The sequence below is a fragment of the Phytophthora ramorum genome (genome assembly GCF_020800215.1).
Source record: "Phytophthora ramorum isolate Pr-102 chromosome Unknown Phyram_PR-102_s0019, whole genome shotgun sequence".
Taxonomy (NCBI): domain Eukaryota; phylum Oomycota; class Peronosporomycetes; order Peronosporales; family Peronosporaceae; genus Phytophthora; species Phytophthora ramorum.
This window is the reverse complement of record NW_027150665.1, coordinates 319,356-339,305: the sequence shown is the minus strand read 5'-3', so window position 1 is coordinate 339,305 and position 19,950 is coordinate 319,356. Positions and strand designations below refer to the sequence as shown.

The 19,950-nt window shown below is 51.7% G+C and overlaps 3 protein-coding genes across 3 annotated transcripts; 2 read left to right on the top strand and 1 right to left on the bottom strand.

Moving 5' to 3' along the window:
* Positions 1–10,287: 10,287 nt before the first annotated feature.
* On the top strand, positions 10,288–10,698 carry KRP23_13825 (uncharacterized protein; the record flags this gene model as incomplete). The annotated part of the gene is made up of 1 exon (XM_067884583.1): positions 10,288–10,698. The coding sequence occupies one exon, from the start codon at positions 10,288–10,290 to the stop codon at positions 10,696–10,698; it is 411 nt and encodes a 136-aa protein (XP_067737979.1).
* Positions 10,699–11,708: 1,010 nt separating this feature from the next.
* KRP23_13824 (uncharacterized protein) lies at positions 11,709–12,437 on the top strand (the record flags this gene model as incomplete). The annotated part of the gene is made up of 1 exon (XM_067895996.1): positions 11,709–12,437. The coding sequence occupies one exon, from the start codon at positions 11,709–11,711 to the stop codon at positions 12,435–12,437; it is 729 nt and encodes a 242-aa protein (XP_067737978.1).
* A 919-nt stretch (positions 12,438–13,356) lies between these two features.
* KRP23_13823 (Autophagy-related protein 3) lies at positions 13,357–14,389 on the bottom strand (the record flags this gene model as incomplete). Its single annotated transcript, XM_067884582.1, has 2 exons — positions 13,357–14,117; positions 14,176–14,389. 2 exons carry the CDS (start codon positions 14,387–14,389, stop codon positions 13,357–13,359), a joined length of 975 nt encoding a protein of 324 aa, XP_067737977.1.
* Positions 14,390–19,950: the final 5,561 nt, after the last annotated feature.

Sequence of the window (19,950 nt, the reverse complement as noted above, 5' to 3'; positions counted from 1 at the left end):
ATCGCTTCGCGACGTCATCGTCAACGATGGCGTTGCACGAATACAGCGCAAACGGATTCGGTGGCACGGTCGCACCGAATCGGCTGCTGATCTCAAATTGAGACGGCATCCATGGCTCGCGCACTGGCTCAGTGCGCGAGGCCGCAGCAGCAACGGATGGAGCGGAGTCATCTCCATCCCGCGGAGTCGTTAAGGCTCCAGCGACAGCGAGCGGTGTTCCACTGCCGCTGCGCGAACGCTTCGAGCCCGAAGCGTTCGAGTCGTCCTCGCGTGGACGACGCAGACCCACATTATGGTCAGTGTGGCCCGGAGGCAAGGTATCCTTGTCTCCTTCGAGTTCCCCCTCCTCGACTTCGCTTCCATAGTCGAGGGGAACTCCCTCTCCACCAGAAGAGTAGATGCCCACACCAGTCTCGACAGCAATGATCTTGCCTGTCTTGTTTCGGATGACATGTTTCTCATGCCATCTCGAGTGGTACCCAGCAACAGAGAGGCGACTCTCTGTTGCCGCGCTTGTCAGTAGCGGTCGTGGTTGAGGCAGCGGCCGTCGTCGCCATGGAGGTGACGACAGCACTTGCTGTTGCCGAAGCGGCCGGTGTCTTAGACGAAGACGTCGTTGGCGTGCTTATTCCCAATGATCACGTGTTCTCCCGAAGAAAATACGGATTGACGTGTCGACACCGGCACGTCAAATCCTAACGGGGGGATGGTGTAGCGGGGCTACACAATCGGCTCACCTCCTACCTTAGTGCAACACGCACTAATGGATACATTCAGGTTGACGACTCCACAGGGTGGTTCACAATCATAGCAAAAGCATATGACTGGTAGAAAGATGTTGCTTTCTACCAATGAGAGTCATTCATTAGATAGGGGTTCTGCCAGCCATCCAATGGCAGAACCTCTCATTAGAAATATCAGTTTTAGGAGGAAACCCCATTTACAATCAATACAGTTCTCATTTGGCACCAAAGCTATCGTTCGGTTCCTTTATCTAGGTTTAAATATACTTGCGGATACAAGTATACTGAACTTAAGTAAATTACTCCTACGCTTCCTCATACACGTGCGCACACGTGTAAGCTTAAGTAGTGGGTCTAAGCAGACCCATTATAGGAGCCGACGACAAGCTGTCACTCCGATTGGTCAAAATCAGTTGTGTAATGGGTCTGCTTAGACCCACTACTTAAGCTTACACGTGTGCGCACGTGTATGAGGAAGCGTAGGAGTAATTTACTTAAGTTCAGTATACTTGTATCCGCAAGTATATTTAAACCTAGATAAAGGAACCGAACGATAGCTTTGGTGCCAAATGAGAACTGTATTGATTGTAAATGGGGTTTCCTCCTAAAACTGATATTTCTAATGAGAGGTTCTGCCATTGGATGGCTGGCAGAACCCCTATCTAATGAATGACTCTCATTGGTAGAAAGCAACATCTTTCTACCAGTCATATGCTTTTGCTATGATTGTGGACCACCCTGTGGAGTCGTCAACCTGAATGTATCCATTAGTGCGTGTTGCACTAAGGTAGGAGGTGAGCCGACTGTGTAGCCCCGCTACACCATCCCCCCGTTAGGATTTGACGTGCCGGTGTCGACACGTCAATCCGTATTTTCTTCGGGAGAACACGTGATCATTGGGAATAAGCACGCCAACGACGTCTTCGTCTAAGACGCCGGCCGCTTCGGCAACAGCAAGTGCTGTCGTCACCTCCATGGCGACGACGGCCGCTGCCTCAACCACGACCGCTACTGACAAGCGCGGCAACAGAGAGTCGCCTCTCTGTTGCTGGGTACCACTCGAGATGGCATGAGAAACATGTCATCCGAAACAAGACAGGCAAGATCATTGCTGTCGAGACTGGTGTGGGCATCTACTCTTCTGGTGGAGAGGGAGTTCCCCTCGACTATGGAAGCGAAGTCGAGGAGGGGGAACTCGAAGGAGACAAGGATACCTTGCCTCCGGGCCACACTGACCATAATGTGGGTCTGCGTCGTCCACGCGAGGACGACTCGAACGCTTCGGGCTCGAAGCGTTCGCGCAGCGGCAGTGGAACACCGCTCGCTGTCGCTGGAGCCTTAACGACTCCGCGGGATGGAGATGACTCCGCTCCATCCGTTGCTGCTGCGGCCTCGCGCACTGAGCCAGTGCGCGAGCCATGGATGCCGTCTCAATTTGAGATCAGCAGCCGATTCGGTGCGACCGTGCCACCGAATCCGTTTGCGCTGTATTCGTGCAACGCCATCGTTGACGATGACGTCGCGAAGCGATTGCACTTTGATCCGATGACGGACCAAAGGCGCGACTATTAGATCGGGCTCTTCCATGAGCTCCGATGGTTTGCGAGCAAGAAGACTTCTCGCAGAAGCAAAGTGCCCGAGTGGCAGGCACTTTGTCAAAGTTGGAGTGCCTTTGTTGAAAACTTCAACAAGAACCCCGCTGGCTATCGCGACCGGATTAGCCAGGCGCGGGAGCGCTACGAGAAATTCTCGAAGCGTGGTAAACTTGAACGACTGCACCATGGTGCAGTCGGTATTGGACTTCCTTGCGCAGTGCCTTATGGCACTGCTTGTGAGTACTGCCACCCCGGGGCAGTACGCATCACCGAGCGGGACGTCAACGGGTACACGTCCATGTGTGTACCTGACGATCTCAAGACCCTGCGCGCTAGTTTTCAGGCGCAGGCGTCTTCTAGTGCTGCGGATATTCGCAGCACTTATTCGAGTGCTGTAGGCGACTACAGCGCTCGTCCAAGTTTTACGCCCTTCGGCGGAGGTGGTGGCCTTCGTACGCCGTCACCATTTCCGGAATGTCCTCCATCAGGACATTCCGTGATTCCCACGTATCGTGTTGGGGAGGAAATCCTCTCCAACGAATACGAAAATGAACCGGACCTCGGGTCTGGTTCCGATGACCTATAATTCGCTGGACGAACCAGCGAGTTGCCCCGCGTGCGTCTCGCAACGGGGGTGGGGGCGGCGGGAAGACGCCCCGGGTTTGGTCAACCAAACCTTGAGTCTCGCTTGGAGGCTGTTGAGCGTCTCCAAGCGTCGCAGTTCGCTGCTCTGCGCCAGGAGCTGAGCTTGTTGAAGGCTCACCTCGCGGGGGTTGCGCAGACGACCTCAAACGTAAAGGTCGAGGTCGGAATGAGGCTCTCTGCCGCCTTGAAGCGCGTCGCCGCGCTCGAGAGCGCTTTGGCGAGTCACCGGACGTAGGTGACTCGTGCTGCACGTACGGCTTCAGTCGCTCAACGTAAAACGTTGGGTGCAGGCGCATGCTGGACGGTATGTCCAGTGTGTACACGTTGCCGTGCTTCACCAACACGGTGAATGGCCCAATGAAGCGCGGAGCAAGCTTGCTTGCTCCGAAATCGGAAACTGCATGTTTAGCTAGGTTCTGCATAGCTAACAGAACTAATGAACCAACTTTGAATTCATTTGTGTTTCCCCTGCCGGTGTTATCGGCGTTCAGCTTCTGTCGATCGACAGAAGCTGCTATTGCGTCCTGGACAAAGTCCATTGCATCCGAGCTGAACCCCTGGCTCAGTTCGTGCTCCTTGTTCGCAGCAGGCCCGGCCTGCGCGTGATGTTCGTTGTGGTTCAAGTGTCTACGCCCGTCGTAGACACTGTGTTGTCGTTGCCATGACTGCGCGCAGTACGTGCGCGAGTCGTCACAGCTGATACATTGCTCGTATCGGCGTGCTTATCCGGTTGTTTTGATTTAGCCCGATATCCTCCCCCACTTAAGGAAGGAGCTACCGCACCGAGTACGCTCGGTACGCGTGGGTGCCTCAAGGTATTCACGTACAACGGCGTGTGTCCTGTCGAGACATGCACCGAGTTGTTGATGGCGAACTCCGCCATCGGCAAGCAGTCGCTCCATTGATGGAACGAGTGCGTGTAGCTCTTCATGGCACGCGGTTGACACGCTCGGTTTGTCCGTCGGTCTGCGGGTGATCCGCAGTCGACATGGGCAACTGCGTCCTAAGAAGTGTAAACACTTCTTGCCAGAATCGCGCTGTAAAGCGCGGATCTCGATCCGACACAATGTCGATGGGCATACCATGGTGTCTAAACACCAGGTCAACAAACAGACATGCCGTCTGTTTGGCTGTCACCTCGGCTGGTACTGCAGCAAGATGCACCATCTTGCTGAAGCGGTCAATAAAGACCACTATACCATGTTGTCTTGCGGAAGACCAAAACCAAAGTCCATTGAAATGGACTGCCAGCACTCCGACGGAGTCGGTAGTGATTGAAGCGGAGCCTGCGAGTTGGGCACAGGCTTCACACGCTGGCATACCTCGCAAGCACGAACGTACTTGCGTACCCATTTTTACTGGTGACTCCAATAGAAGTCACGCGTGAGAAGTAAGTATGTCTTCTCACGGCCAGGATGTCCCGATATCGGGGCATCGTGATACTCGTTCGTGATCTTGAGGTTCAACTCATGATCATCCGGCACGACAATGCGATCTGCGTTGTCGTCGACTGCGCTGTAAAGCAACAGACCATTGTGTACACGATAACGGTGTACACGAGCACGAAGGTGTTTTGCCAGCTTCTGACGAGACTTGTCAGAAGGTGTGGAGAAGTACTCCAACAACTGCTTCGCGCCCGCGTCGTGCGCGTATGCGGCCTTCACATCGTCCAATAAGGACGACGAGGGAATAGTCGGCCTCTTGCACCGCATAATCCCGTCGACGCGAAAGCGCGTCGGCCACGACATTCAACCTTCCAGGTTTGTACTCAACCTGGAAGTTGTATTCCGCAAAGAATGGCAGCCACCGTGCCATTCTTTGTGATATGTGCGGCGACTTAATCGCCGTACGCAACGATGCGTGGTCGGTGTAGACCACGAATGGTCTACTCCCAAGTAGATACACTCGAAACTTTGCGAGTGCATACTTCATGGCAAGAAGTTCCTTGTCATGTACCGGGTAATTGCGCTCAGCTGGCTTCAGCTGACGCGATTGGTAGTAAACCACACGATCACGACCTTCGTGATTGTGTTGCATCAGTGCGCATCCGATCGCGAAATCGGATGCATCACACACAACGTGGAATGGGCGATCTTGGTCGGCCACCGCCAAGATCGGCGCCTCAGTCAAGCCCTGCTTGACTGCTTCAAAGGCCTGCTGACAATCAGCAGTCCATTCCCATGCAGCTTCTTTCTTCAAGAGCTGCGACAGCGGGCGAATCTTGCCCGCGTAGTTGCTCACGTACTTGCACAAGTACGTGGCGAGTCCAAGGAACTGCCGCAGTTCCTTTACGTTTGAAGGCGTAGGCCATTCATTGATCACTCTGACCTTTCCTGGGTCAGGGCGTACGCCGTTCTTCCCCACGAGACACCCAAGTACGGGTATCTCGGTTGCCCCGAAGATACACTTCTTCAGGTTTGCATAGAGCTTGTGCTTTCGCATGAGCTCAAGCAACTTTCCGATCTCTCATTCACAGCCCGGCTGTGAATGAACACATCATCAAAATAGCTCGGTGCGAAGTCGCGCACCGAGCGCAACAAGTGCGTGACGCACCTGTTGAACGTCGCTGGGGCGTTCTTCAGCCCCTGCGGCATTACGAGCCACTCCCAGAGCATGCCGCTCGGAGTGCTTACCGCCGTGAGAGGTATATCGCTCTCACGCATGAGGATCTGATAGAACCCGTCTCTCAGATCCAGAGTACTGAAGATAGTACTCGAGGTCATCGAATCGATGATCACATCTTTTCGAGGTATCGGTGTCTGCGCCGGTACCGTCGCGTCGCTCAGCTTGTTGTACGCATGAACGATGCGCCACCCGCCCTGTGGTTTCTTCACACAGAATGTGGGCGCGCTGTGCGGGGATCTCGATTCCCGCATTTGTCCTGCCTTGCGACGACTTTCAAAGAAGTTGTCGATTGCCTTGACTTGCTCACGCGGTAGTGGCCACTGTCGCGTAACGCAATACTTCGTTCCCGGCACGAGATCAATCTCGTGCTGAACACCCTTGTCCTGCGGTAACTCCGCAGGAATGTCGTCCGGGAGTACATGCTTGTACTCACGCAAGACCTTGTAAAAGGGGCTCGCCTTGAGCGAGTCCCAGCCTTGCTCGTCGAAGCGTTCCTTTTTCGACTTCGCGCTGAGGGCGTCCGCGCCCTCAGAGATGAGCTGATTCAGCTCTTCCGCTTCACGCGTCACCCTCTCAACGTCCGCGAGGATGCAGGTCTGCTCGATGCGTCCATCGTGCAGGTCGCGAGCGAAACGCTTCCAGCTTGTGACTGGGAGCGACATCAGCTCCGACGCTAACGTCGGAGGATTCTCCAGTCTCTTGACATGAGAAGCGTACACGTACGATACGCTTCTCGGTTCTAACAACGACACCCATTGCTAGCCTCACTTCCAATAGACTTCGAGGTATTTTCACTTCCTCGAAGTCCAGCCTTGGAAGGCTCTGCAGTCGAACAAAGTTGTTCGACGCACCACAGTCCACTAGAGTACGAAGAGACCTATCTCTTTTCGAGCTTACCTTCAGGATGACAAGGTTCGGCTTGTCATCTTGCTTCTTGCAGTGAGATTGACTCTCACTGGGGGCAGCGATCTTCATTGCAGCGTGTCCGATATCGACACGCTCGACCGCATCACCAGCAGGGCGCCCCGCGCCTGCTGGTCCCTCTAGGTTTTTGATAGCCCGTGACGATACCCAGTATCACCACGACGGCTCTTCGCCGCGTGCACAGGTGCTGTGCACTCGCGAGCGTAGTGACCGATGTTTCCGCAGCGGAAACAACGCACATTCGTTGGTTCACGACGCTGCTGGGAACCAGCAGCCGTCGCACTCGAGAGGTCCATTGGTTTGGGACCTCCCGATGGCCTTACCACCGGTCGTGGCATCAGCTGCGGGGCGTGCACATGCAGTTTAGCCTGCCGCAGGCTAAACTCTTCTTGCATTGCGAGCGAAATCGCAGCCTCGAGAATACTTGGATATTCTCGGAAGAGATAGATCTTCACAGGCCCATCTCTAAGATCTTTCATGAACATGACGACCTTTGTCGCCTCGTCAATCGGGTTGGTCACGATGTTCGAGACCAAGTACTCTCTTCCAACGTAGCTGCTTACGTGGAGTTTCAATGACTCCACGCGCGGTGTGGCCGATGGCGACACCGAAGCTCGAGCAGTGGTTTCACGCTGTTCCTTCACGATGAAACCCAGAGCAACACCGTGTTGCTCCGTCGACGATAGCGTTCGCAACATCGTTGCTACCGCTGCTTTTCCAATGACTGTCGACAGTCGTTGGAGGGCCTCCCACTCTGGTTCCGACAGGTGGGGGCAGTCTGCACGCGCAACATGCGTTGCAGACGTGTTTGGGCTACCCACGGACATGTTACTGTCCGAGGGCAGGTTCTCAGCCCCGCGTTCGTATTCCATACGAACGTGTTCTTAGTCGGTCGTTGGACGGACTACAAAGTGCTACCAGGTGTAATGGGTCTGCTTAGACCCACTACTTAAGCTTACACGTGTGCGCACGTGTATGAGGAAGCGTAGGAGTAATTTACTTAAGTTCAGTATACTTGTATCCGCAAGTATATTTAAACCTAGATAAAGGAACCGAACGATAGCTTTGGTGCCAAATGAGAACTGTATTGATTGTAAATGGGGTTTCCTCCTAAAACTGATATTTCTAATGAGAGGTTCTGCCATCGGATGGCTGGCAGAACCCCTATCTAATGAATGACTCTCATTGGTAGAAAGCAACATCTTTCTACCAGTCATATGCTTTTGCTATGAATGTGGACCACCCTGTGGAGTCGTCAACCTGAATGTATCCATTAGTGCGTGTTGCACTAAGGTAGGAGGTGAACCGATTGTGTAGCCCTGCTACAAGTTGAGTAAATACGTCTGGTGCTCATATGGCTGATGGAAGATCGCAGGACGCTGCAGCAGAAGTGAAGGCAATCCGCGACGCGTGTATCTCTAGCGAGACTCGAAAAAGTACACTTGCAGCGTCAAGGGTATCAAGAAGTGAATAAGAGACGTACGCTGGTTGACGGCGACACAACAAAGGTTTTTGACAAGATTACGAGCTTAATCTGAACGAGTTAACTCCATCGATGTTAGTGGAGTTTTTAGTCTACAAATGCAAAACGACAAGGCTATAACCCTGAGTGGATATCGCAGTGCGATAAAGGAGCCGCTACCTGAAATCCGCGGTGAAGCTTACGCTACTGAGCTGTTCAATATCGGATACGAGACACTGCAGTTACAGCAGAGTAAACGTAAGCGCAGAACGAGCCAACTCAAACTTACCACAGCGCTGGGGTTAATCCGCCAAGACGAAGGCACACGTCGCACGCGCTCGATTCCATTTGAGCGGTGAAAGCGTCAAGGTTCTGCGGGAAATAGTATCCATGGTTGTTCCTCTGAAGCTGCGGTAGTGATGACTCGATCATCATCGACGGCAGAAGCAGCAGCGGCGGCACCGTCACCAACGACTGCAGTAGTAGCGACACGACCACCGTCGACGTCGGCGACACTGTCGCAGCTACCCTCGACACCAGCCGCGACAAGCTTTTCCCAGAAAGCTTGCGCTCGAAGGACTGCACGAACGCAGATGCACGCACAGATATGACACAGATTCACTACACAATAAACTCGAGGATAACAGCGTCCACGTACGATCACTGCACTTGTCCGAACAGGTAACACGAGCACTCTGGTATTGTCAGTCTGTAGCTAATATTAGCCAATAGGAGTGCGCCATTGAATCATCGGCATGCGGGACTTTCGTTTTCCCAAGTCAATTCAATGTTAAACTATTTTAATAGTTTTAAAAAGAGTTAGTGCGTAGTAAAATTCACAAACATGTCTGCACAGTAATCTGCAATGGAGTCTCATCCAATTTTCTATCCCCATGAGCAACAAGGCATATCATGACTGAACATTTCCATCCCATCTTCAATGATGATGGGATGGAAATGCATAATCACGGGAACCGTGAGCCAGCGTGCAGCATACTTATGGGATGAGAAATTGGATGGAAATTCGCTCAAGTTAAGTTGGATCTCAACGCCAATTGTGGAGAGCCAGAGTAGTACCAATGATAGAATGTTTTTTTGAAGAAAAAGAAAAAACATGTTTGATTGTCGATTATAATAACATGCAAATGTCGCTCGTCCTCGGTACTATCCGCCAACCTTTGAGCCGCATTTGTCTGGTATTGTCAATTCCGTCTACATTTGCCGAACGCGGTCGAGTCTTATGGTTTGATGAAATCTCCCCAATACAAATTCAAGTCATTTGGCTCTCAAACGTGATCTATCCTTTTAAGTAGGAGAACCACTATAATAATAGTGGTTCTCACGGAGCTTTGAATAATGATTCTCAAGCAAAAGAAGCCACGAGATAGGCCGACTGGGAGAATGAAATGACGCGGTACCAATACAGGAGGTGCTGGTAACTTGAATGTACAATGGTTTTGATTGGTTTATTTGATTCGTACAGGATGGTGATCAGAAGGATGAAATTTTGAGCTCACCATCTTGTCATCTTGTCGTGCGTTATACATGTGAGGCTCACGTAGAAAGAAAAGTGGAATGCCAGTGATTGGCAATTTTTATGCTTAAAGGATATGCAGCAAACCCTCCATGACGATCACTAATAGAAATTATAGTCCGGGGTTAGCTTCAGAGATTCAATCTGAAATTTGCATGTATGTGTAGAGGAGAGGAGAGCACACTGTACAATGATCCACGTACTTAGATGTTTTGCGCAAGTTAATTAATCTAAATGAGTTTGGCTTTGTGCGAAATGTTAGGTCGACCAACGTCAATGACCACTCGCCATGTTCGTGATGCACTATTGGTTTGTCTTACTGTTGTACGCTCGTATATTATACGGGTACTATTATAATAATAGTAAGCTTAAGCTCAGGCTGCATTCCCCAGAGTGAATCCTACGACTCCACGTTGAAAAATGGTATTATTTCTAACACATTGCATCCAGCATCCCAGCACCTTCATTACGTCGTTGGTATTGAGCCTTTCAGGTTACACCTGTACCGGTACATTAGCCATGAGTCTGTTTTTGATGTAATCTTGTGACAATCTCGTTGATTATTCAAGCGATTACTCTGTTCTCTTCGTGGAATCGGATCGAAGCAGAGCATTTGAGACCAGCAATTCTATCGATGAAGTGAACTCGCCAACCACCACAACCGGCATAAGCTAGTGGTCTCCATTCGTAGCTCACTCTTCAATTCGCTCCGCAGCGTCCAAGTCTTTCCCCGGCAAGTTCTCCTTCACTCCAAGAACCATGCGCCTCTCCTTCGCCCTACTCGTGGCTGCTGTTGCCGCCCTCTTCGCCAGCGGCGATGCACTCTCTGCGAACGCGAAGTCTGACCTGACCACTCTGACCATGACGTCGTCCAAGAAGATTCAATCACTCGCGGCAGGACAAAGCGACGGCAAAAGGTTCTTGCGGAGCCACAAGAACATTGACTTCGACGGCGAAGAGAGGGGCGTCATCACCAACCCAATCAGACGCGATATGCTGTCAAGCAGTGCTTACAAGAAGGAGGTGTTCGACAATTGGCTATTGCACAATAAGTCCTCAGCAACAATCCGCGACTATTTGAATCTGAACGGCAAAAGGTGGAAGCAGAAATACCAGGATCTCTACAACGAGTACGCTCTCCTTCACAAGAATTCTGGTCAGTATCCGTAGTGGGCCTGGCCTCCCATCCTGGAGATTGTCGGAGCGTTGACGTCGTCGCCAGTCTGTCAAAGGCGCTGCTCAGATTCTGCTGTCGAACAACCGCGGCTCACTTCCCGACGAAATGAGGAGACGCGAGTGCACCTAGTTCATTCGAATGCATGTGTCTCCGAGAGGGTGAATGTCGGGTGTGCTTCTAGATAAGTACATGTACTGTGCGAATATAGGCTATTTCGTAACATTCCACCTTACCAAACGTTTTTATGATTCGAAAGCCATAGCGACAAGTACATTACTGAAGTATTTTCGCAACGAGGAATGCATTTGTTGATTAGGATGGTAGATACTCCCTTAGATGTACCCCTATGACGTTTGCGCGCGTGATTGCAGATGGCGAAGTGAGTTCAATTAGAGTAGCTACTTATCAGTTCTATTCTATTTGTATTTGTCTCCTAGGAGGGCGTGCCCTGCGACAGCGCCCTCCAGTTCCGCAGCACCAACCATTGGTGCTTGATTGTGAGTGGTGAAGTTGATCCGGCATGCGATTTCCTGTAGTGATGTGGCTCAACGACGCATAAGCATGTACCGCATCAACAGTGTCGTGTGGCTTCAAATAGTTATTGCAAAATAAGCGTGTTTGCAGAGTATTGTAGCGATGACAGCGTGGCCAACCGCGCCAAAGACAACGGGCGCGGCTGCGGTGGTTGCTTGGTTTGGTTGATTCCATGTACATACCGGTAAATACCTATCCTAGCGATTACGCTGCCATCCATTGTGCGTTGAATGAGCCGCATCGAAGCAAAGGGCAGCTTTAGCACCGAACCGGCCCACCATCGCAGTAGTGATTCACTACACCACACGATTCTGGAGCAACCCGTCTCCATTTGTAGTTCACTCTTCAATTCGCTCCGCAGCGTCCAAGTCTTCCCCCGGCAAGGTCTCCTTCACTCCAAGAACCATACTCGTGGCTGCTGTTGCCGCCCTCTTCGCCAGCGGCGAAGTCTGACCTGAACGTTCTGACCATGACGTCGTCCAAGAAGATTCAGTCGCTCGCGGCAGGACAAAGCGACGGTAAAAGGTTCTTGCGGAGCCGCAGAGATGTGGACGAGGACATTGACTTCGACGACGAAGAGAGAAGCGGGAAGGCCGTCATCACTGCTCCACTCAGAAACAAGATGTTGTTGGACAGTGCTCGAGGCAACCCAGGGCCTGGAGGAAGCGGTAGCGATCTCGTCGAGAAGAACACAAGACAGGGCGATGAGCAGGTCACATGGGCGGCGGCGACGGCGCTGAGTAGCTTGACGATGACCAACAACGTCGCCGAATTTATCGGATTGCATCGACTTCTCGCCCACGCGGTTGGACAAGGATGGAGAGGACTACATATAGTCGGAGACAGTCAGTTGATACTAAGGATGATTAAAGAACGGATGGAACCCAAGGTCAAGCGACTGAAGCATTGGTACTTCTTCACGCGTAAACTAGCAGATATTTGTGAAATTGCGAGCTGGAGACATCATTTCCGAAGACACAACACAATGGCGAATTGGTTAGCCAATCGACCAAAAACGCAGTGTGATGGTCTCTCGAACCCATACGGGAACAGATCATCGCATCTGGCGAGAGCTGGAGGAACGCAAACGAGGAGACTTCAGGCAATGGGGACAGAGGACACAGGAGAACAGGATGGATCAAGGAAATTAGGATCCCTACAAGGCAGTACAAAGACTGGTCAAGATGTAAATGCTTGACTAGAATGGTCATTAGAGTTCATTTCTAGCGATAGAAACAGTAGCACAACATACCTTACAACATAAAAAAAAAATGTTGGACAGTGCTTACAAGGAGGCGGTTTTCAAGAATTGGCTAATCCACAATGTCTCCTCATTTACAATCCGCGACTATTTAAAACTGAACGGCAAGAATGGAAGAAGAAATACCATAACCTCTACAACGAGTACGATGACCTTCACCAGAAGTCTAATCAGTATCCATAGTGGCCCCGGCCTCTCCTCCTGGAAATTGTCGGAGTGTCGACGCCTTCGCCAATCTGTCAAAAGCGTCCCTCAGACTCTGTTGTTGAACAACGAGTGGTTAATTTCCGAAATGAAGAGAAGCGCACCTAGTTCGCTCGAATGCCTGTAGGGTGAATGCCGGGTGTGCGTACGAGTACTAACTGGTAAATAAGTACTGTGCAGATATAATATAATATAATATAATATAATATCCAGCGTTATCTAGCATTTTGCACCCTTCCAGCCTACGTGATTCATGAGCGACACCGGAATAGTTGTGCGTCGTTACGTGTGAAGACAGTCTACTGAAGTATGACCATATTTTCCCAACGAGAAGGGTATTTGCGAGGAGCCTAGGCTTGCCTTGGATGTACGTACGCTGGATACATGCTCTCCAAGCTTGGGCCTAAACTGACAATCGTCACTTCGTAGAACGTACTGATGTCATCGCACATACGTCAAAAAGGTGCTGGTAACCGAATCGTGAGGCTAGTGTCTCCATGAGCCCTCAAATCTACAATTGATAGCTGGATGGATACGTCCGTAGCGCTCAAAAGTGCTGCTCTGATGTTATTAGGCCAGCACTTCTGCCGCTACCTCTGTGTTTACATGCAGGTTGCGTCTTGAGTCCGTCTCGCAAATGGAGGTGTGTCCCTCACTGCTTGGCGTTCACTTCAATGGTATAATCGTAGTCGATCGTAGGGATGACCGACTGGATGAACTTGAGGAAGAGGAAGAGGTACTGATCGCTGCGGATCTCGTTGGCCACCTGTTCCTCCGTCTGCGTCTCGCCGGGCTTGCGCGCCTTGAGGTTGGCGATGATGCGCTTCATGACGGCGCCGTGCTGGCACGGGTGGATGGACGCGTGCACGAGCGCGCTGCGGTGCGGGTGCGGCTCCATGGTCACGGTGCGATTGGCGTAGTCCTGCATGATGTCCTCGAACATCTGGTCGCCGCTCAGGGGAGCATTGCGCTCGTCGTAGCCAAAGAGCCACACGCGCGGCGTCTGGTAGTACTTGTCGTACGTGATGGACAGGTCGTACGTGCGGGTGCGTAGGATAGCGTCGTCTGCATCGTCCGGCTCGCTGGCCACGAGGTAGCTGCTGGCTGAGGGGCCGAGCGCCGCCTCGTCATCTTCCACCAGATTGTCCTCTTCCTCGTACGAACCGAGGTCGCGGACGTCGGAGGACCCGTCCACGAAGTGCTCGTCAACGATGGCACCGAGGATCCCGTCCCTACTCTTCTTGGGGGACGCGACGGACATGTCCCCCATTTCGTCGCTCAGGTCTGTGACGGCGTTGGCGTTGACGCCTTCAGTGGCGTACGAGGAAGCTGCGACCCACTCGTCCTCGCCCTCCACGGCTTCTTCCGTCTGGTAGCTCTGCTCCAGAGACGTCACCCGACGGCGACACGGCACTAGGGACAAAGGCAGTCAGTAAGGGACTTTACGGACCTACGTAGACGAGGGGCAGACCATTGCGTGTGACGAGGAACTGCTTGTCGTCTGGTAGATATGCGCGTCGGAGACTGGCTTCTCCGCTCTCCCAGCGCCACGTCGGGCACTTGTACACGAGCAGATCGCCGGCCTTGACGAACTCCTCGGGTGTGAGCAGTCCCTTGTCCTCGAACGACGACTCGGTCAGCACCGGCGTCAGGTACTCGCGCACGCCGTGGAACAGGCTCTGCATCGCTTCAGCCGTCGCTGTGTTCTTCGCAAAATGCCTTCTTCAACTACAGGATAAACTGCGCTTTCACATAATGTATGCTACACCATATCCACCTTTTATTTCGTACAAGTATTCCTTTAATTGTCCCCTCCAAAATCTGAAAAGGTTACTTTCCTATTGAGTAAACGTTATGGTTCCTACTCCTCTCCAGTCTTACTCATCGATCAGCGCGATGCCATCCAGAGTATCATGCAGTTCGTCCAGGTTGAAGTCGTCTTCATCCTGCTTGTAACGGGGTACACCGACGTGTACCCAGGTTACATAAAGAGTGACGAGATGTCCTTCTTTAGTGTCCATGGTACGTGGTACCGGTTGGCGGTGAGCCAACCATTGGACACTTGTTAAGCTTTTATTACAGTTGACTTAGAGTTTGTAAGGATCAAGCTTGGCCCACCTATAAATATATTCAGTCTTTAACCTACCGTCTAAGTCGAAGTCGGTTCCCTTAGGCCGGGAACCGTGAACTTGTCGAACGCGTGAATGCCTTTGACACGTATGAGCGTGAGCTCATTGCTCCCGTGCAGGGAAACCTGCAGGCCTCTGTGGCCGAGCCGAAGTCGGTCCAGTCGAAGCCTGTGCGGATGGCTTTGCCTGCGTTCGAAGGGAAGGAAGGTGAAAACCATCAATTCTGGATCCAAAACGTTGAGATCGCCATGAGGGCAGGTCTCATCTCGGATCAGGGACTTCGCGTCACGTTTGCGTTGTCCAACCTAGGCGGTCGTGCCAAGCATTAGGCGTAGACACTGGAGACGACGTCTCCTGGATGCTTTGCATCGTGCGCACAGTTGTGCGAGCGGCTTCGCACTGCTATTATCCCTGTGAACGATGCGTTCTGCCAGCGCTCACGCTTCCTCACCTGCAAACAAGAGAAACGCGAGCTGTACGATTACGTACAATAGATGAGCACGTTGGCATCATCGTTGGTGGGGGGACCCCCTGACCGAAGATGTCAAGACAACTGTCTTCATGGACGGCCTAAAGGTCGGTCCCGCACGCACGCAGTTATTCCGCTTGCATGCATTCACTATGGAGGAGGCGGTTAAGGTCGTCCTCCAGGAAGAGTACAGCCATAAGCAGGCTGGTACTCCTGCTGTTGCGCAACTTGTCGATCGAACAACGAGCCAGATCCAATGGACTTGAGCTATGCTGATCTGGGCTCGGTCCGCAGCTATAAATGCGGCGGACTAGGACACTACCAACATGTATGTAGTGATGGATTCCCCAGAGGGGGGGGGGGGAGTTGATTCTCCATGACGGGTGTGCAGGTGGCGCACACCGTGGAGGTTTAGCCTACGAGAGACGTTATATCTCGAATCGGTGATGGGTAACGCTGGGTCTCTGGTAGTACAAGTGAGTGTTCGGGGATGTTAATATCCTTAGAAAGTTTTAGTTCCAGGGGAGTCGAATGATTTCGTACACCGTCGGAGCGATTGCCAACTCTCTGTGGGACAGCATAGATAATGATAGTATCCGAAAGGATTACCTGGACGCAATGGTATCCGCCGACTTACGGAAGTTGTCGCCGTGATCGGCGACTCCGTCGGAGTAGTCGCAGTGGAAGCTGCAACAGGTGTTGAGACACCGTCCACTGCGGGCGATGGATCGCTACAGGCAATGCCGGTGGACAGGACTTATAGTCCAGTGAGGGGAGCTTCTACGCCAGCAGCACCCACCGCTCCTGATTGTGGCACCATACAGGCCTCGATTGTATCGGCGCCAGGGGACGTCAGTCTCCCCAGTAGAACAAGTCCACGTGAGATCAAGGAGGTCGAGACCGTGGTCAGGGCTGAGGTTGCCGAGAGCACCTCTAGTGTGGGTAAAAAATGGTCACACGGAGTCGATGGGACTTCCGACCCCCCCCCCCCCCCCCTGAGTTACCACCGGCTATGGGTAGCGAACAGTCACGCCGTGGTGGGTATCGTCGACGTCGTAAGCCAAGTCTGTTTCAACATACTGGAGTCGCCACGAGCGACTCGAAGTAATCAATGCCCCTCAGGCATGGCCGGCCGAAGAATGCATATCACATCTTCTACGGCGAGGCCTGTTGTCAGGTCAAAGCGGGGCCATAAGTTTGACCGCCCTCCAGAAAGTGTCAGAGCTTCTGAACCTCAGGAAATGTCGCTGTACGACTTCTTGGTCAGCCTGAAGGCTGGGGGGGGGGATCAGGGAGATGGCACTCCTGTAACCGGAGACCTCTCCTGAAGAGTTGAACTCTTCTTTTGTTATGGATGGAAACGCCCTGGAAGAGTTCCGTTGACGTAGTTGCACATAATTTCGTAACGGGTCACAAGACCATGTCCATCGCAGGTAACCCTCGCGGACCGCCAAAGCTTAGCCGATGGATAGGGCGTCTTGCCCGGCATGTGTGGCTGCACTATACCACAGCGGCCATCGCCGAGAAGTCGTCGCGCCGTACGGGCTTCGACTTCAGTAGTACTACCGGACCGGTGGTTTAAGTCCACGGCCGAGATTGTGGACAGCTGGAGGTTGCTATAAGGACCTCGTGTGTGAGTAGTCAAGTTCCACGCGGAGTCAATAAGACTCTTGATACCGCCACCAAGACGTGGGTAACCTAGTTTCACGTCCTGATGGTCGTCGACGACACCGCCGCCGCCGAAAATCGGGTCTGGACACGTACCAGACCGGAGTCGCACTGAACGACTCGAAGCTATGCTCCTCAGACACGACCGGCTCGATGGCGCAGCCGGTTATCAGCTGCCACCACAGGCCGAGGTGTCAGCTTTACTGAACCTTGCATGCTGAAGCGCAAGCTGCGCTTGGGTTCCGAAGAACCCGAAGGATCCGGCGTATCCTTTGGTGATGGTACACGGACGTGGTGTCGACGAACTCAGTGTCCCGACCAGTAGGATAATGTTGATAATGTTCATACGCGCCGCTCGCATCTCCTTGTCGAGATTCAGTAGTCACGCTTCGTACACTCTCGAATTCATCCATGTTTTATCGGTTTTCCTATAGAGGAAGCTGTGCTCCTCACCCGTCTTCTTGCCGAAGTATCGGGACTGAACAGCCCCCCCCCCCCCCCCCGATGAACAGCAACGGAAGTGAATCCGAGCCGTCGGCATTCGTAGTAAAGGCCAGCATGATCCGGGTCTTGTCGTTCTAGACGCCAGGCGTTTGAGTCATGCAAATGTTGCGTGCCGGAGCCGCTTTGTAGTTCAGCCCTGTCTCGTCCATATTGTACGTGTCCTTGAGGTTGCACATGTTCGTCACCTCTTGTAATGCATCCCGGCCTTCACGTACAGTGTAGCGGGGCTACACATTCGGTTCACCTCCTACCTTAGTGCAACACGCACTAAGGGATACATTCAGGTTGACGACTCCACAGGGTGGTCCACATTCATAGCAAAAGCATATGACTGGTAGAAAGATGTTGCTTTCTACCAATGAGAGTCATTCATTAGATAGGGGTTCTGCCAGCCATCCGATGGCAGAACCTCTCATTAGAAATATTATTTTTAGGAGGAAACCTAGTTAACACTCAATACAGTTCTCATTTGGCACCAAAGCTATCGTTCGGTTCCTTTATCTAGGTTTAAGTATACTTGCGGATACAAGTATACTGAACTTAAGTTTAATACTCCTACGCTTCCTCATACACGTGCGCACACGTGTAAGCTTAAGTAGTGGGTCTAAGCAGACCCATTACATACAGTTTCGTTCGTGGCAGCACCGGCCTCCCCATGCCGTGTCCGACACCGCAATTTGTGCCTGTTCAAAACGGCGGAGAGCCAACCTACTGATTAGTCAAAGTCTAGCGCAGGCCCACCAACTTCAAAACTTCAGCTTCTTTGCCTTCCTTGTGACGACTCTACGATTCAGACACATTCCGCTCATTTTCGCCCTCTCTATCCAATCCGTCAATTTTGTTTATAGCACCGGAGCCTTTAACTTCCGTGATTTTCGCCTTTTACTCTTGCCATACTCACCCTTCACTATGGTGTTGCCGTTCTTGAGAATGTCGGAGACGGTATTTTGAGTTGGGGCCTAAGCAAGAGAAATGTTCGCTGCGTCAATTCTGCCAGCTGCGTCAGCATAAGCCCAGGAGTCTCAAAGTCCTGACGGATGAGAGCACACTTGTTGTCGATGATCATCCACTTCCCCATGCTCGTATCCGTGTTTGTAAAAAAGCGAGTTTGGGTTCGAAACTCGCGCGTGAAAATTCCCTACTCAATACGGTATCATTTTGCTCAGGATATACAGTATTTCTAATAAATAATATAAAATATCGAACATATTATTAGTGGCTATGTATTATGCACAGTGTCGGAAGTGAGAGTCCATTCTGTACTCTTCAATAAGGCCGTCCCGCTGATAAATTATCGTGGTTCATGCGTGCCCCGGTGGTAGGACTGAGTCTCTATCTTCGAAATATACCAGCAATAACATCATAATCCACCTTCCACGTGATTAATTTGTGGGTATCGATACGGTATTTTGTTTGAGTCGGCTCAGAGTCCTTGTTTTGATCTCGGAAATAGAATAACATCATATAGCGTGCCCTCAGTGCCTACGTAGGGCACTCTATAACAATACACGACGGCATACTAATACGTATTCTACGTATTGTGCTTTGCAATGCGCTTGTTCTTTTCACTTATCGTTTTGGTTGAATTATAAAATCTGGAGCTCGACATAAATGGAGATGGTGAAAAAGATAGACAACTCGACTTGATATGCTGACCAAGCGCCTACCCGAGAGCTACAAGTTTGCAAGGTTGGATTCAGATATCGAAAATTTCACTTTCGTCGGAGAATTTGTCGGCAGGATCTTCACTGGTGTTGTTGTACATGTAATCATTACTACCGTCTTACCCCGCATTGAGCGCATGAGCACTCAAATAAAATAAAATAACCACTGAGCACTGTATTCGTTTACACTGCCTGGGCTTTGTCGAGTGACAAACTCACTACCTTTGAAGACGAAGCCCTTGAGTACAACTTCGGCATACATGCATAAGTACAGATGTTGGGTAATGTGCTGACGGCTCAGCTGGTAAGATCATGGACTGGCGATCCGCTGGACCATGGATTGATTTCAGTCGTGTCAATTGAGGGCCCAATATGGGAAGAGGGTTGTCGCGAGTCAAAACTCGTTAATGCTCCGCACAAAATGGTAAGTTCAGTTTGGTATTTTCATCGGTCCCGTGCAATCAGAAACTAACATTGTTTGTTCTTCTTTTCGTTGCAGCTAGACTACAGCAGATACCCGCCCACCTTGACTGCGAAAACACCACCCGACCGAGCCAAGCAGACATCCTTGGCTGCGTTTTCCGCTGCATACGTGAAACTGGATTCAAGACGGCCCTCTGCGTCTACTGTTTTTAGAGTGATGTTCCAGCCGTGCATCTTTGCAGCCGCGAAAGTCTCCAGCTCACCTGGGTCGGTATCGCCATCCCTCACAGCCGCAAGGTAGTCCTCATCTAGAAGACCATCCAAGTCACTCAGTGTAGCCATGTAGCGTGTCAAACTCGACGCGTACTCGTGTGGCGACACCGCCAGTC